Genomic DNA, 19238 nt, shown 5'->3' with positions numbered 1-19238 from the left:
TGTTTTGGTTCAAAACGGTGTTTTGCCAAACGGCATTTTCATGTTTGGTTGGCCAGATCAAAACGGCGTTTTAAACGGCAAACGGAGGTATTGTGTGTTTGGTTGCAAATGCTCTAAAACAGAGTTTTAGTGGTAAAATGACCAAAAAGGGCATTGTTTGGTTGGCTTTAATGTAACTCAACCACTCTCTCATTAGGCCCAATATTAAAAGATCATTAGGATCTCATTCAAACACTATTAAAATTTAACATCATTGCCAAAAAAAAAATGGCTATACCTTTGGGGTTCTTCTCCTTCTTCTTCTCAACGGCCGGATTTGCCGGATTTGACGGACGAGTGGAGGCGCTGTGGCAGTGAGGTGTGAGAGGGTTTGCAACTTTGCAAAGTAGATGAAGAAAGTAAGAAACTAGGGTTTCTTTTAATTCTTTTGTCTTTAAAAAATCAAAATTAAGAGATCATATAATGATATCAGCAGTCCCTTGTTTTGAATTAAATATTAACAATTTAACAAATTTGTGTCATCAAGAATGATATTAACACCCCCACTTTTTTTATATTTGACGTAACGCATAAAATCGCACGTATATACGTAAAAAAGGGTTTTGGTGAGGGCAAACATGTAAAAACCCGTAGCCCAAAAACACAGTTCAAAACGGTGTTTTGCAAACGGACCTCCGCCGCTCCGTTTGCAAAACGCTGTTTTGAGGGTTCAAAACGGTGTTTCAAACGGTGGTTGCGCACCCAAACACTCCCAAACGGCCGTTTGGCCCCAAAACGGTGTTTCAAACGCCAAACGGTGTTTTAAACGGTACGCCAAACACGCACATAATGTGTTTAGGGGGTTATTTAGGCATAGAAAACACTTTTTTTGAGCGGGGTGCAAACTGTGTTAGGATCTTATAAGATTTATAAGCTTTTAAATAAACTTTATTTGAGGAATGGTAGGCTTACAAAGACATCTAAACACATGGACATCCTAATTGTTTTTAACCCTAAAGGTGCCTCAATGTTTGACGTGCAGCTGTAAACTGTGTCTACAACTAACTTTCTTCTTCATTTTATAAAGTTCAAAACCTTTTCAATTAGTTTTACAAGGTTTATTTCAAAATTTTGTCATGTAAGGCCCTGTTTTTTTATTTTAACACCCGATTGTGAGTCAAAAACCAATTATTGGACTCAAAATAAACGTAATTTTGAAATATACCTTGTAAAAAGCTTTTCAATACTCCTGAAAAAACACATAGAAAGATATATGTAATCGATTGAGTACAACCAATGACCAAATGGGTAATTCATAGTTGTTGGAGTTCCATGCAAAAGCAAATAGTCCCACATCGGTAAAAACATGCGGATGGGTTACAAGGGAATAGACCTGGCCAACGGGGGGGCCGGGCCGGGTTTCACCCAACCCGTACGGGTCCGGGTCTTACGGGTCCGGGTTTCACCCAACCCGTACGGGTCCGGGTCTTACGGGCCGGGGTCATAAATGACCTAGAATTTTACAGGTCACAATTTGGTGAACTTGGACCCCACCTGTACAGACCGGGTTGACCTGCGGGTTACCCTGTTTTTTATTTTATTTCTTTTGTTGTTTTTATTCCCATACTATAATAGGATCATCCAAACCATCCATGTGATGGGCAATAACGTAAATAGGTTGAGCCCAAAATAATCATTTCCATAGGATGATCCTAGCCCTCTGAACTATGTAAGAATCACATATTATTATTTATGGAAACATCTATAGATCGGAGGGTTAGGATAATCCTATGGAAATGATTTTTGGGGCACAACCTATTGAAGCTGTGTCCCATCACATGGACTGCTTAGATCATCCTAAGATGTGGTCCGTATAGTACAATCTTAAAAATAAGGGATTATAAGGGCTTACACCATATAAAAACTAAACCCACGGGTCCACCGGCCCTGTCCAGTTTGGACGTGACCTGTACAGGCCGGGTCAAATTTCAAATGGGTAATTAACTAGTGACCTGGACCCTGTAAATTACAGGCGGGCTGGGTGAACCCGTGGGTCCGGGTCACTTTTGCCTGGTCTATAAGGGAATGGGGCACCCTCGCTCTAATAGCTAGCTTTTAGGGGTGAGTTCTACCCTGTTAAATTCCTACAAATGGTATCAGTGCTCAGGGCGTGGTATACTGGTAACCCCGGTTTGCCTCCGACAGTGGGGAAAGGTGGAGGGGCGAGATTGTCCACGTTGCTCCAAGTGGGGGTGGGGGAGAGGAAGCAAATAGTCCCACATCAGATAAGTGAAATGGATGGGGATGGTTTATAAGGGAATGGGCACCTTCCTCTAATGGCTAGCTTTTAGGGGTGAGTTCTCCCTGTTAAATTCCCTACAATACTTCTTCGATTGCAAGTGAGATTGCACGGTCAATTTGGTGCTCTGGGTCAAAGATTGGCAGAACAATGTACCCGGTGAGTCTCAAAGATCCAAATATAAATGGATGGATATGGACACAAGTCTTGGGTCCATTAGAGTGTCCCAAGTGGGGCATAGACACAACCTAATCTAAAAGTCTTGGGTCCATTAGAGTGTCCCAAGTGGGGCATAGACACAACCTAATCTACTCTGATAGGACATAAATAGAAACTGTTGGTCCATCGAAGTATCCCAGGTCCGATTGGATAGTGTGGAAAATACAAAAATTACCCTTCATGATTCTCATGTACAGGCTAAGCATGAGGGGTGTTATTCTATATGTTATACATGTTATACATTAATATAACTCAATAGGTTGCTTCAACTATTCTCTAAGCTCTCATGGATATATGTGGCATATTTTTGATGTCATGCAAAAGATCCTTCATGGTTCAACAGACTGCTCCTTAATTTATCAGTCGATGTAGAGTAGGAAACTCTCTAGTGAAAGGTTCAATTCGAAATGCATCATGACGCCGACGAAAGTTAGATCTAAGGAATTCTCTGATTAGGAGCCCACTAGTAAGGATTCGAACGGATCGTATTCCAAACATAGGTGGTTCAGCCATGAAAACATTTTTCCAAAGAATATTAGCTTATAAGTAGTGAGAGACGGGTAGGGAGATGAAGAGACATGAGAGGACATGAATGACAAGAGGATGAGAAATGGCTAAAAGTAAGGAAAAATAAATCGTATTTTGAATGAAGTTTTTTTTTCCCCCCTTATTTTTCAGCCTTCTCTTACCCTCTCCTCACTCAATCCCTCTCAGGTCTCCGCCTCTTCCAGCCTTGCTCGTCATTAATTAAGCTAATATTCAATAGGAAGAAAAATTCATGGTTGCCCAACATGGCGTAAATATTGCAAGAAACTACATAAGCAAGCACGGACAGAATTTGGGAAAGGTAACAAAACCACGTTTCATTGATAAATAATTTACAACAATGATCTTAATTTCTGAATTCACACTCTCACATTGATTGATCTCAAGCAAGAACATTAAGGCCTGCCTCTCACAAACTTTCCGGGGACAAAATTGGTAGCAAAGGCCCAAGCATTGTTATTGACAGGATCCGCTAGGTGGTCAGCCAAGTTCTCCAAAGGTCCCTTACCGGTCACAATGGCCTGAACAAAGAATCCAAACATGGAGAACATAGCCTAAATACACTAACTTTTGTTGCTAGGCAATCGAGAATTTATTAAGAAAGCAAAACAATGATAAGAAAGGAGAACCCAAAAAATGGTGAAAATTTCCCTACCTAATATTGGGGTTTTTTCCCCAGTTTTTAAAGGGCTTTTCATGGTTCTCTCAAACCCATCTCTCATAAGTCACAACTAGCCCCACAGATATTCCAGGGAAAATATTTTCACGGTTTCTTGCTCTCTCAAATCTCGCTCCTCCCACCCATCCTACTCCTCTCTCACCCCCTGGAGGCAATAAATTTATCATGAAAAAAAAATTTCCTAGCCGCCAGACATGGCCTTAGTGTTTATGTTATTCTGCCTTCTCTACGTTTAAAAATTTGTAAGCATTTATATGGAAAAACAAAATTGAGGGTAGCCATTGAACGAATAGAACTTCGCTCCACAACGCTGCGGAGCCACTTAAAATAAGTTCAATGCTCTGGCGCAGAAAACGATGAATCCGTAATGCTCTAATAGCAAGGGCCAATATCAATTCCATTCTTTTAATTGATATTTCCACACCCCTTATTCCCCTTGCTGTAAGAGCATTGCGGAGGAAGTTCCTCCGCAGCGTTGCGGAGCCAAGTCCTAAATCATCGGCAACTGCAAGGAGGCCTTCAACTCCATCAGGAGGCTCAAGATATATTTTATCTGACAATGAGATTACAATCTTAGTTTGAAAACTTAAAAATTCTGGAAATTATATCTTTATACTTGAAGAAAGAAATCTCGGTAATGATCAAACAAGATTATGATTTAGAGACAATCCTAATCGCATGTTCAATGATCCAATCCATTCGCATGTTCAGCCCCACTATGGATGGCCATGGGCCAAGAATCCGCAACATGAAACAATCTTAGTCGTCCATCAATGTCCATATAGCAAATGTCTACATATCGGAGGGTTAGAATAGTCCAACAGAAGATTTTGCAGCATGGCCTAGTAGATGAACGATTTGGATAATCCAAATTGGTGGGCTCAATAGTCTTTGAGAAATAGAAATAGAATGATAAATCAAAGGGATAGTGAAATCTCAAATTGAAACGTGGACTGTTGGCATTCATTAGAGCAAATGCAACCTACAAAACGCTCACCCACACACAAAACAAAATATCTCTAGAGTTTGTGTGGTATAAGGAGTGCCAACTGGTTGGTCACAGTCTAACACAGAATCCATCGTCCAATAGGAAGACACTTTTAGATTTCCAAAGATGAGGAACAAAATCTTCTACTTCATCTTTCCTTTGCTATTAAAACCAGCTCACATACCATCTCCTTTCTCATCCTCATCAACACAACACCCATTTTACCTCAATACAAAGGAGCCATCATTTCTAGCTACAACTAGAAAGAAAAGCAGGAATGGCTTCCATGGCCCTCTCCTCTCCCTCTCTGGCCGGAAAGGCTCTCAACCTTGCTCCCTCCACCTCCCAACTCCTCGGCGAAGGCCGGATCACCATGCGTAAGAGTGTAGGAAAGCCCAAGCCAGTCGTCTCGGGCAGTCCATGGTATGGCCCCGACCGAGTCAAGTACTTGGGACCATTCTCTGGTGAGCCCCCTTCCTACCTCACTGGAGAATTCCCCGGTGACTACGGCTGGGACACCGCCGGCCTCTCAGCTGACCCCGAGACCTTCGCCAAGAACCGTGAGCTCGAGGTCATCCACTGCAGATGGGCCATGCTTGGAGCTCTTGGGTGTGTCTTCCCAGAGCTACTCTCTCGCAACGGTGTCAAATTCGGTGAGGCCGTATGGTTCAAGGCGGGTGCACAAATCTTTAGCGAGGGTGGTTTGGACTACTTGGGCAACCCCAGTTTGGTACATGCACAGAGTATTTTGGCTATCTGGGCTACTCAAGTCATCTTGATGGGTGCGGTCGAGGGCTATCGTATTGCCGGTGGGCCACTTGGTGAGGTGGTGGACCCACTCTACCCCGGTGGCAGCTTCGACCCTCTGGGGTTGGCAGATGATCCAGAGGCATTCGCAGAATTGAAGGTGAAGGAGATTAAGAATGGAAGGTTGGCTATGTTCTCCATGTTTGGATTCTTTGTCCAGGCCATTGTCACCGGCAAAGGCCCCTTGGAAAACCTGGCTGATCACCTCGCTGATCCCGTGAACAACAACGCTTGGGCCTATGCCACTAACTTTGTCCCCGGCAAGTGAGAGAGGGGAAGTCTTTTTTACACAACTTCTTATGTTCTTGCTTGAGATTGTGATTTGAGATCTTTGTTGAAAATATTTATCAATAGAACAACGTTTTGTGCATTATGTACCTTTCAAAATTGGGACGAGGCAAATACCCCTCGAAATTTCTGTTTTCTTTTAGTAGGGATAGCTCTTGCTTAAAGTTTCTTGCCTTTTACTAATGGTGTCCCTTTGGTGTAGTGTTAGATCATGGTCACACAATTCTATGGAATATAATTATTAAAAGGAACTAAGAAACTGTCAAGAAGACGGGAGTTTAAACGAGAAATGATGTGAGAAGGTAAAAAAAAAGGAAAAGACTAGCCAGAGCTACTTCTTAAAAAGAGTAGCCAGAGCCACTCAAAATTTTTGATTTCTTTTGATAGGACATGACGCTTGCGTAAAGATTTTGTGTTTTTCTAACGGTAACCTTCTGATGTAGTGTTAAATCATGATCACACAATCCTATGAAATATAATTATTAACACTAAGAAAGAAAATGTCAAGATCGCCTGATGAACTTCAAAAAGGAAGCTCCATCGGCAAACAAGAGAATAAGAATATGATAGTTGGCCTTCCCATTTATCTTCCATTACCATATACTGGAGATCTGTAATGGGTGGTAAAATTGGGGATGAAGCTCATAAATTCGAGTCTAGTTAGTTTAAAGCATCATTCTAAACCAATATAGATAATTGAAAAGTCAGAAGCTGAAGGTGTCCCAGCTGCACCATTAAAAAAAAAGGGTGTCCCAACTGTATAATTCCAAATACCCCCAAATGCGTCAATGAGATAAATCGCCAACTTAAAGAGGATCAAACCTACCCAACTTCCATTCAAAATTTGGTAAAACCCTTCATAGGGAAATCCTAATTCAAACATAAACTCATAACCCCTTGAACCTTTCTATGTTCTTTTTTTAATAGTAGAATCACTTTTATATAGCTAAAATCCTAAATCAACATGATTTCTCCTCAAAAATAAAGAAAACAAAGAAAAACCTGCTAAATTAATCTTCGAAGTCGTAATTTCACATTTCCACCACTGATTCGTCAATCCACGGATCAATGGTCAGAACAATTGATTGATGGAATATTGAACTCTCTCTATCGATGGTTCAGGCTATCGATCAATGGATTGGAGCTTCGATCGATAGATTGCAACTTCAAAAACCAAAACTCATAGGTCCCTTATGGTTGGTTCTTTCCTGGCTTGATTTGTATCTTCCATGGTTTCTATTGGAAACTAGATTGCAACATACTCCATAAGCTGGAGAAAAATCAATGGTTTATTATTATTACTATTACTATTATTATTATTATTATTGGGTTAAATTCCAATGGAGATGACTTTCTTGGCCATCTCCATTGGAATGAAATTTGCCATTAAAAATAAAAATAAAAATTTTTCTAAATAGCTTTATGGATCAAGGGATAGGATCACCAATTCAAGATAGAGTCATGGCAATGGACCAGATGTGTGCTTGCCAATAAAAGTCACTAAATAAATACTATTTACAGAGCACTGAGAGTACATAGATAGACCTACAGGTAGTATTGAATCTTGATTTATCCAAAAGGTATTTCCCTGGAGTGAAAAATGCAGCTGCATCAACTCAAGGCTATAAATTGCAGGGCTAAGCAGGATACCAACAGAGCTTAAGATGGAGTGTTACACTTGAAGAAACGGAGCATAGATAACTTTACAGAACTTTAGAAGGCAAATAATACAGAGTTGCTAACTTGGAACATCCATACACCAACCACAAAAATCGATGTTTTAATCAAAATGACAATAATAGCAAACGCATCTGAAAGAAAATCACAATACATACTACATAAATTACACATCTACGATAGCCATTGATTGTTCTCAGATTATAATACAAATTGGACACATAACATACCAAAACCAAGTTGGATTGAGCGGGTTATGCAATACATGTTTTAATATAAAAGTACATTAGAATAGTATCATAAATTCCAACTGAAGACCGCCGATCTTTCAGATACTAGCTGAAAATGTCTACCTAGTTCGGCTTCAATTTTAGAGAAACACTGCAGATATGGTAATCACAATAACATGCAATCAACATCAAGATTGAACTACTAAAAAATTCAGATGATTTCAGCAGTGAAAAGAGTTCTCACCTATTGATACAATACCGCTTCCCAGTAGGATGAGGCCCATCATCAAACACATGGCCAAGATGGGCATCACAAACTGCACAAACAACTTCCTGCCGTGGCATGAAAATGATTGACGTGTCTAACTTTGATTTCACATTGTTTCCTATGGGCTTATAGTAAGATGGCCAGCCAGTTCCGCTATCAAATTTTGTGGTTGATCTGGAGGAGAAAAGGCTAAAATGAGCATTTCTTGTAAAGAAAAGATTCATTGTTTGGCAATTTAGAACTCCGCTATCTACATAGATGGAGTATTGTTTGAAAAAGCGGCCAAGAAAAATCCTTGTAGACTCGGCGCGGAAGCGGCGAAGAACACAATTGACGCGGCTGAGTACTCGGTTGATGCGGTCATAACTCGGAAGAATCGAAGGAATTTCTATTGACTCTGTAGGGCAAAATGTGGAATGCGGATGCGGTGCAACGCGGATGCTGCCAAGGTAAAAGGAAGTCGACTAGGGGGAGTCAACGCGGACACGGGGGAGTTTTAAAACATTGAGATGGAGAAATGCCATGAGGATTCTTTGCCAAAAGACCATCACATGCAAAGAGCCTGAGGCATCCAACAATGGCTGATCGAATCCCCTTCTTTCCGCCATTCACCATGTTATCATCCTTCAGATGTCTCCATGCCCAACCCGATAATCTCATTAGTGAGTCGGCAATCAGGTGGTCAGAGACGAATCCAACTCTAGAATTTTTTCTCCTTTCCCTGCTCACTAATAATGAATCCCTCAAAACCCATGCATGTATGACCTAGTGTCTGCAAAATTTTAATCACTCTGAAATGGACAGTAAAAGGTGGATATGCACATCTTCGTTGTTAGATAGAGACGTGAGATGACTATGAGCATCCCACGTCTCACGAAGAAAAGATTTTTGTGGATTAGCATTGACTTTATCGCTAAGATGGAAAGACCTATCCATCCGGGATTTGCTTTCCACATGCTACCCAACATTGGAAAGGGCAAAAAAGCTGGAAAACCTTTTCCTTTCCATCTCATTCCACCCCTTTATGCCAACCAAACATGCCCTAAGTTATGTCTCTTTTTATTTTCTAAAAGGCGTATAACAAAAAAAAAATGGAACTGTACGGCATAGGCCATAGGATGATCCAAACCATCCATTTCTTGGGCAACAACGTAATTAGGTTGTGGCCAAAAAAATCATGTCCATAGGATTATCCTAGCCCTCCAATCTATGAGTATAGGACCTGCATATTATGGAAATATCTATAGATTGAAGGCTAGGATTATCTTATGGAGATAATATTTTGGGCACAACCTATTTATTAGGGGTGGCCAACCGGTTCGGTTCTCGGTTCTCGGTTCATTTTTTTTCGGTTCTCGGTTCTCGGTTCCATGAACCGTAAGAACCGAACCGAACCGTAGTACACAGTAGGACCGAACCGAACCGGACCGAAAATATTCGGTCCGGTTCGGTTCGGTTCTTCGGTTCTAATGGCTAATTATTAATTATTAATTATAATTTATAAAAACTTTTAATTAAAGTTATAATATAAGTTACTTTCTTATTATAAGAATAGTATTAACTATTACTTATTAATATTATAAGTAATTTATATTATAAAGTATATATATATAATAGAATATAAAAATATTATATATATATATATTCAAAGTTCGGTTCTTCGGTTCCGGAACCGAACCGAGAACATTAGACCCGGAACCGAACCGAAATTTTTCGGTTCTTCATCAGTGGAACTGAACCGGACCAAAAATATTTTTTTACAGTTCGGTTCCGGTTCGGTTCTTCGGTTCCGGTTCGGTTCTTCGGTTCTGGTTCGGTTCTGGCCACCCCTACTATTTATGTTGTGGCCCATCAAATGGACGGTTAGGATCATCCTACTTTGAAAACTAATGGACTACTAGTTGCTGCCCGGTGCGATTATTAGTATAAGCAAAATTGAGAAAGATCTCTTACACTTGATTGGGCATGTAAAGCATAAGCTCCTCTAGATGCCACCTTTTCTTATCTTTGCTCATTTCCTATTATAATACTCCCAACACATCCTACCAACCTGGCAACCTATGATAGCCCAAACTCTCTCTCTCTCTCTCTCTCTCTCTCTCTCTCTCTCTCTCTCTCACAGCTGGGGTGTTTATATATGAACAGTAACTTACATCTAATCTAATAATATATTATAGGTAAATAAAACTAAATGTGGAACACTGTCCTACTTACACTCGCAAACGATTTTTTAATTTTCTCTTTTTTCATCCTCCTAACCCAAAGCGAAATGGTTAGAATCTTTAATTACTATCAAATCTTAAAATTTTGATCCTAATCCTAACCCTCCAAAACCATCAAAAAATTAGGAAATGAAATCTAAAGACAATAAACCTTACTCTACCATTATTAGTAACATCTATAAAATTTCTCCCTAGCTCGCTCACGTTCCCAAACCATAATATAAAGACTGCCGGTTTTAATCTTCAATCAAACCTCCAACAAAATCTCTAATAATTGGCCATCCATCTCCCAAATTTTCTCCAAATTTATCTCTCTTTTTTTAAACTCTAAAACCTAGTTCTCATTGGCTAAAATTCCCAAATCTCAATAAAATCTGAAACTTCGTACAACATTCCTAAATAACCCCCTAACTTAATACTCTCCATGCATAAATAGACATTGATAGGAGTAGATTAGATTTGCTTAAATTTTGATTCTCGAGAAAATTCAAATTTTTTTGAGATAATCTTAATCTTAGCCATGGAATTGTGTATGTCCAATCCTTTAGTGTGGATTGAGACTCCTGAGGTGAAGAACGAGAGGATGATTAATTCTTTCAAGCCATGATGCTCAAATTCTCAATGAAAGTAAAGATTCATTTGAGACAATCAAAACAAAACATTGAAGACTAATTTTCTACTTGTCTTTTTGTTGTTTCATCTTCTCAAGGAAGGAGAATGGATGGTGATTCTCTGATGTGTTATCTTAGTCTCAGCCATGGATTGTGCATTTTAGTTTGTGTTGCTTGCCATGACGAAAAATTAGAGGAGGATGCTCAAATTTCAAGAGAGAAGAAGGACAATGGTAGAAAAGAGAATAGGTCTTTATGTAGGAATTTAAAAATTAACTTTATAACAACTCAATTAAGAAGCAAATTCAATGATCAATTTGGGAATAATAAAAAAACAAACAATATCAAACCCTAGATAAGCATACATCCACACGTTCAAATAAACAAAAAAATACTCACCATTTAGTATAACCCGATAATCAATAATAACCTGCTAAGATAAGATACCATCAACAATATCCGTATAATAAAAATAAGATAAAAGACTCGTAAATAAAACCAAACTTCAAACGATGATCAAAGAAAAGTAAAGAATTAAAACCAACAATATTGAATTAAAAAGCAAATCCATTGGTCAAATTAGCAATAAAAGGCAGAAGAAGGAAACATCCAATTGAACGGAACATGACTATTAGGCTCCGTTCACTTGTTTTCCTAGAAAAGGAAAAGAAATCCCGAGAAAAGAATGCTTCAGAAACTGACGTGGCAAAAGGAAAAGAAATCCGGAGAAACTGTGCCCGCGCCTGTTCACTTGCACATGAAACCCCGAGAAACTGTGCAGGAAAATGTTTCTCACACGACTTATTATGTGGGAAACCAATTCCCATCAAAATGGTGGGATTTGGTTTCTCACACATGTGGGAAAAGAGTCTTCTCCACGTCATTTGTGGCATTTTCCATGTCATTTTTAAAATTTTCCACCTCATCCTATTAGTTTCTCGGGAAAACAAGTGAACACCACTATTTTAGCTTTCTCGGAAAAAAGAGAGGTGTTTTCCAGGGATTCAATTTCCCGAGAAAGCAAGTGAACAGAGCCTTAAAGCAATCATAAAGAATTCTTCAAAACATTACTATTAAAGCACTCATATAGAATCAAGCATACACATTGCTATAATAGAAGACACAGATTTAATCAGCTTCGTGACCAAGCTTTCTAACCAAATACGTCTTCACCACGAAAACTGTCACATTTCCATCTCTTCATATGTTTAATGAACAAAAGGAAAAAAGAAAATCAAACATGAGCCTTGCCTTGCCTTATAAAAGAGAGAGGGGCCTGAATATGTGATGCAGTGCCAACATGGCAGCCATGTCATGCCTAGGTGGTTTTAGTGGAGTTCCAAGGTGCAGTCCCTCATTAATGTTGCTGGCCCGTTTTGAACCTGCTTTTTTAGCTTCTAAATGGCAGAATTATGGAAAGTAGTAAACTATAAAGTTGTAGGTCTCTTTGAGATCTTTCCAACAAGTATTTGTTCTTGAAAATTGGACAAGAGGGTAGAAAGTTATGGCAATTTAGTGGACTGTGTCTGTGGGTTCCCAAAACAGTCAAAGTTAGTGAGTTACAATGCCATTTATGATATGTAAGTCCCTAAGCTAGCTAGTGGATGAGCTTGAACGAATTTACTTTGGTTGTGTTTTATTTAAAGGGTTAGAAACCATCTTTAAAGGGGATTTTGGATGTTGATTAACTTATGTGATTGATGGAATATCAATTGAGTTGAGCTTTGCTCCCATTTTCTTCTTCTTCTCTAAGTTGTGTTCTTGATTTCTAATTTCTCTTCTTCTTCCCTCTTAAGCACCCGCATTATCTGGTATCAGAGCCAACATTACTTTGTTGGGCTAGCTTCGATTTGGTTTTCATAACGGCACAAAGAGGTAGAGGAAGGCGTGGTAACCAAATGATAGAAGATTTGAGAGATGAAAGAGATGATGAACTTCAAGCACTTCGAAGATAAGTTGAGCAACTTACCATGCGACTTGAACGCCAAGAGGCTCATAGTGAGCGTGGTAGATCAAGCCGTGGAGGTTCTAGTGATGAATCCGATGTGAATCCATTCGCCAATACTCGTGAAGAGGCTAGGTTGGGAATGTTCTATCTTGATTTTGACACCGTCAAGATTGACTTGCTGGAGTTCCATGGTCGTCTACAATCCGAAGAGTCTCTTGAATGACTTAGTGCCATTGAGAAGTTCTTTGATTACAAGGAGACACCCGAAAGCCAACGTGTGAAGCTTGTGGCTACAAGGCTTCGTGGCTACTCTTCAACATGTTGGGATAAGGTTCAAGAGATAAGAATTCGCAAAGGAATGCGTAAGATCTCTTCTTGGGAGAAAATGAAATCAAGGCTTAAGGAGAAATTTCTTCCGTTAGATTTTTCCCAAATCATATTTTCTCAAGTCAACAACTTACGCCAAGAATCCAAGAGGGTGTTGGACTACACTGAAGAATTCTACAAACTCATGGCTCGTAATGATATTCAAGAGGGTGAAGATCAACCTGTGGCAAGGTATGTTAATGGTTTGAAGTTTTCCATTCGTGATGAGGTGGAAATGCACCGATCATTAAGCGTCAATGATGCTTATCAACTAGCCTTGAAGGTGGAGGATAAGCTTTCTCGTCGTGGTGCTAAAAAGTATGTGGATGTTCGTAGTCTCTATCCTTCTTCTAAAGGTGAATCTTCACATGGTGGAGGTATAAAGTCAAGGTCCGAATATTTCAACAAATTTTTTACAAAATCAGCCCCAACACATCAAGTTGGAATCAGCCCAATCGTCCCAATAATTCAAATGCTTGTTTCAAGTGTGATCAAGTTGGCAATCGTTTCAAAGATTGTCCAAAGAGGCAAGTAGTTGCCTTAGCTGATGAAGAAAATGATGATAATTTTGTTGATGATTCAAATCAGCCCATATATGATGATGATCTTATTGACTATTCAAATCAACCCATATATGATGAGGAAGATGGCCCACAAAATGAAGAAATCGAACCCGAAGAAGGATAAAGTTTGGTGATCCAAAGAGCACTTGCTACACCAAAGGTTGAATCCGATGATGATTGGCTTCGTTCCAATATTTTCAAGACTCGATGTGAATCTCATGACAAGGTTTGCTCTATTGTGATCGATGGTGGGAGTTGTGAGAACATCGTATCTCATAAAATGGTGAACAAGCACAAGCTCAAAACCGAACCACATCCAAAGCCGTATCGGATTGCATGGTTCAAGAAAAGGGTATGAGAGTAACTTTTTTATTTCCAAGAACGAATTTGATCAAGAGACCAATGATAATGGTAAATTCAATGCTCTACTTGTTGTTGAAACTAACGAGGAGTAAGAGGAACTTCAACGGCAATTCAATGAATTCATCACCAAAGAAATTGGATCCGATTGCATATTAGGTGAACCGATGGATATTGAAGTGATGGGTGAATGAAAAAATATTACATCGATTTTTTCATCCAATTACATCGATCTATTTTTATTCGATCCTACATTGAAGTTCACAGTTGATATTTATATATTCAAACATGTTCAAAATCTAGACAAATTATCACTTCTTCATGGAGATTATGAAGCGGAGTTTGATCTTGAGAAGTTTCAATTGATGATCATTCTTCGATACTTCAAGGTTCGAGGACGAGTTTTCTTGAACCTAGGAAGTTTAGCAAATTTCAAGATTGTGTGGATGCCCCTTTTCAGGTGCTTAAGAAAATTGGGGATAATGCATTCAAGGTTGAGCTCCCTCCAAATATCAATACTCACCCAACTTCAACGTTAAAGACTTGACAACTTATCATGGAGAGCTTGATGAGAACTCGTGGGTGAGTTCTTTCTCACCCGGAGATAATGATGCAGTGCCAACATGGCAGCCATGTCATGCCTAGGTGGTTTTGGTGGAGTTCCAAGGTGCGGTCCCTCATTAATGTTGCTGGCCCGTTTTGAACCTGATTTTTGAGTTTCTAAATGGCAGAATTATGGAAAGTAGTAAACTACAAAGTTGTAGGTATCTTTGAGATCTTTCCAACAAGTATTTGTACTTGAAAATTGGACAAGAGGGAAGAAAGTTATGGCAGTTTTAGTTGACTGTGTCAGTGGGTTCCCAAAACAGTCAAAGTTAGTGAGTTACAATGCCATTTATGATATGTAAGTCCCTAAGCTAGCTAGTGGATGAGCTTGAACGAATTTTCTTTGGTTGTATTTTATTTAAAGGGTTAGAAACCATCTTTAAAGGGGATTTTGGATGTTGATTGATTAACTTATGTAATTGATGGAATATCAATTGGGTTGAGCTTTGCTCCCATTTTCTTCTTCTTCTCTAAGTTGTGTTCTTGGTTTCTAATTTCTCTTATTCTTCCCTCTTAAGCACCCGCATTAATAGGATTGAGAGAGAGAGAGAGGATGGGCGTGGCCGATGTTGCTAAGAAGAAAGCTTAAGAGTTAAAGAAACAGATAAGGAAGGTTGATGGGAGATTGGAGTTGTACTAAGAGATTGTTTTGTTAAAACCGTATTAAGGGAGGAGGTATGAGAGAGGGAGAGAGAAAGCAATAAAATAAGAAATATATTAAGGAGAGAGAGAGAGAACAATAAAAAAATTCTATTTTAGCTGATTTTTAGGGAATTTCTGTTTTGTTTAGGCTGCTACGTAGTTTTTGAATATGGAATAAGCGATCCGACTGATTTTTAGGGAATTTTCGTTTTGTTCTGGTTGACTCCCACCAATTTAGGCGAAAATTCCTCCTTCCTTATCCCTCCATATTTCTGCATCCAAGCATCCCATTTTCACAACAAAATGGACATCTTCAAGTGATTTTTTTGCTAAGTAATCTCCTATACTTTGCCTAGTATTATGCTATGGAGACATGATAGGAAAGTTTGAAAGCATGGATCTCAGTAGCCTAAATAAAATTTGCACCCGGTAGTTAAAGTTACATCCTTTTCAGGACTAATCAAACAATGAAAGAACATGAAAATTTGAAAAGGTTTTTCTTTTCCTAACTTTTCCATAAAGTTCTTGCAATTCAAATCGGGCCTAAATGATACTTGATAGATGATATGATTAAGGCGTTCTTAACAACAATCGGATGATGCATCCGCATGAGATCTCGTGATGATCCATCAGATCAATGGTCTGGATTTTAAAATTTGTGTCTCATGTATGTATTGATTTGATGATCCGTCAAATCAATGGCTTGGACTTCCCAAGTGATTTAGGTGGATCTCTATGGGTCGAAAGGGGACTTGTGCATGGCACCAACGGATGACTTTCAGGGACCTCTTTTTCTACCAATTTCTGTTTTTTTTTGTTCCCTACATCTCGGGTTGGGTTTGGGTTTAGAAAATAGTTATGTGGGTTGGGTTGGGCTAGCCCACTTCGGGTCGGAGAAATGAGCACTCGCGTTGGGTTCGGGTTGGCCTTAACCCCACCCAACCCTACCCGAGTTGCACCCCGAATAAACCTAGTTGCAACCTTAATTGCACCCCTAGTAGAGAGAGAGAGAGAGAGAGAGAGAGAGAGAGAGAGAGAGAGGGAAAGAGATAGAGAGACCCCACGGTGTGGGCCAAGCCAAGCCGCCAAGACGGCTCCTATTCTCGTTCCTTCCTAGAAACTTCCGATGACTCACAAAACGACGCGTGTAGTCACGATGTGTTAAATCACAACCGTCCAATTCTGTTATCAATATGTGAACCCTAGTAGCGTAGAAAGAGGCAGAGAAAGAGTAAAATTAGGAGTTTTAACGCTGGAGAAGAGAAAGAGGTTATCTGAGAGTCTGAGACGAGCTTCGCTCTCCCTCTCCGACCCTCTCTCTTGCTTTAATATCTTATTTTTTCTTTTTGATTCCCCTCTTCTCATGCTTTTTTATCCTTCTTTAGGTTTCACCATGTTTGACGACCTAGACATATCTCCGCCGGAGTCGCCGCTTGCGTCTCCCTTCTATGACTCGCCGTTTGGGTCTCCATCATGCAAGACTTCTTCTAATAGGGTGAAAGAACTGCAGTTTAGGTACAAAGGGGAAAACCTATGGGTTAAGCATTATGAACACATGCCTAAGGATCTGAATTAAATAGAGAAATTCTTAAAATAACTGAAGAAATGAAAAATGACGTGAAGAAATGGGTGTTTAAGGCTGCTGCTGCTCTTGCAGCAGCTGTAGCTACTGTCTACCTTATGAAGGTAAGTTCTGCTTGAGATAGGGAGAGGGACAAAAAAATATCTGAAGAAGAACTTAGTTTTATCTCTATTTTGATCTCTCTAGTTTTATCTCTGTAAGTGCTCGTTAAGCACATTTATGAAACTGAATCAACTACCCTTATTTTTAAGCTGAAGAAAATTTTCAACCCATTTGTATTCATGGTGCAATTTGTTTCTAAACTAAGGTATGTAATGCGTTTCGGGGGTTCATTTAGGCATAGAAAACACTTTTTTTTAGCAGGGGTGCAAGTTTATTTGTGTTACGGCCAATTAGGCACCTAACAATGTGTTGGGATCTTATAAGATTTAAAAGGCTTTAAAAAAACTTTATTTGAGAATGCTAGGTTTACAAAGACAGCCTAAACACATGGACACCATAATTGTTTTTAACCCTAAACATGCCTATATGTTTGACATTCAGCAGTAAACCGTGTCTACAACTAGCATTCTTTTTCATTTTATAAAGTTCAAAAGCTATTCAATTTTATATTTCAAAATTTTGTCTTGTATAGTGAGGCCAATTCGTTTTAGATTTTAACGACAGATTGTGAGTCAAAAACCAATTATTAATGGACTAAAAATAAACGTAATTTTGAAATATACCTTGTAAAAAGCTTTTCAATACTCAAGAATAAACACAGAGAAAGGAAACTCAGACTTATGTAATCACCTGAGTAAAACCAATGACCAAATGGGTAATTCATAAATAACCCTACTAGCATAGAAAGAGGTGAAGAAAGAGGAAAATTAAGAGTTTTAACGCCGCACAAATACAAGAGGTTATCTGAGAGTCTGAGACGAGCTCAGCTCTCCCTCTCACACTCACTCTCTCTCTTGCACTAATATCTTATTTTTTTCATTTTGATTCTCCTCTTCTTCTCATGCTTTTCTTTTCCTTCTTTAGGTTTCACCATGTTTGACGACCTAGACATATCTCCGCCGGAGTCGCCGCTTGCGTCTCCCTTCTATGACTCGCCGTTGGGTCTCCATCTTACAAGACTTCTTCTGATAAGGTGAAAGAACTACCGTTTAGGTACAAAGGGGAAAAGCTATGGGTTAAGCATTATGAACACATGCGTGAGGATCAAGAGAAGCTGATATCTGAATTAAATGGAGAGATTCTTAAAAAAACTGAAGGAATGAAAAATGACATGAAGAAATGGGTGTTTAAGGGTGCTGCTGCTCTTGCAGCAGCTGTAGCTACTGCCTACCTTATGAAGGTAACTTCTGCTTGAGATAGGGAGGGGGACAAAGAAATATCTGAAGAAGAACTTCGTTTTATCTCTATTTTGATCTCTCTAGTTTTATCAATGTAAGTGCTCGTTAATCACATTTATGAAATTTAATCAACTACCCTTATTTTCAAGGTGAAGATATTTTTCAACCCAATTGTATTCATGGTGTAATTTGTTTCTAAACTAAGGTATGTAAAAAATTTCGAGGGTTCATTTAGGCATAGAAAACACTTTTGTTTTAGTGGGGGTGCAAGTTTATTTGTGTTACGGCCGATTAGGCACGTAACACTGTGTTAGGATCTTATAAGATTTAAAAGGCTTTATATAAACTCTATTTGAGGAATGCTAGGCTCACAAAGACATCCTAAACACATTGACACCCAAATTCTTTTTAACCCTAAACGTGACTAGATGTTTGACATGCAGCTGTAATCCATGTCTACAACTAGCATTCTTTTTCATTTTATAAAGTTAAAAAGCTATTCAATTTTATATTTCAAAATTTTGTCTTGTATAGTGAGGCCATGTTCGTTTTAGATTTTAACGACAGATTGTGAGTCAAAAACCAATTACAAATGGACTAAAAATAAACGTAATTTTGAATATACCTTTTAAAAAGCTTTTCAATACTCAAGAAGAAACACAGAGAAAGGAAACTCAGAATTATGTAATCACCTGAGTAAAACCAATGACCAAATGGGTAATTCATAAATAACCCTAGTAGCACAGAAAGAGGCGGAGAAAGAGGAAAATTAAGAGTTTCAACGCCGCACAAACACAAGAGGTTATCTGAGAGTCTGAGACGAACTCAGCTCTCCCTCTCACACACTCTCTCTCTCTCTCTCTTGCTCTAATATCTTATTTTTTTCATTTTTATTCTCCTCTTCTTCTCATGCTTTTCTTTTCCTTCTTTAGGTTTCACCATGTTTGACGACCTAGACATATCTCCGCCGGAGTCGCCGCTTGCGTCTCCCTTCTATGACTCGCCGTTGGGTCTCCAT

The 19238-nt window shown here is 39.1% G+C and overlaps 1 protein-coding gene across 1 annotated transcript; it reads left to right on the top strand.

The window, feature by feature from the left end:
• Nucleotides 1–4893: 4893 nt before the first annotated feature.
• On the top strand, nucleotides 4894–5890 carry LOC143862682 (chlorophyll a-b binding protein, chloroplastic-like). Its single transcript, XM_077373757.1, has one exon. The coding sequence runs from the start codon at nucleotides 4988–4990 to the stop codon at nucleotides 5783–5785; it is 798 nt and encodes a 265-aa protein (XP_077229872.1). The 5' UTR covers nucleotides 4894–4987; the 3' UTR covers nucleotides 5786–5890.
• The last annotated feature ends 13348 nt before the right edge of the window (nucleotides 5891–19238 follow it).

The sequence above is a fragment of the Tasmannia lanceolata genome, unplaced genomic scaffold (genome assembly GCF_043159265.1).
Source record: "Tasmannia lanceolata isolate RefF3 unplaced genomic scaffold, GAP_Taslan_0.1 ptg000037l, whole genome shotgun sequence".
NCBI classification, from domain to species: Eukaryota; Viridiplantae; Streptophyta; class Magnoliopsida; order Canellales; family Winteraceae; genus Tasmannia; species Tasmannia lanceolata.
The sequence above is the reverse complement of the archived record's forward strand: the minus strand, read 5'-3'. Positions and strand labels throughout refer to the sequence as shown.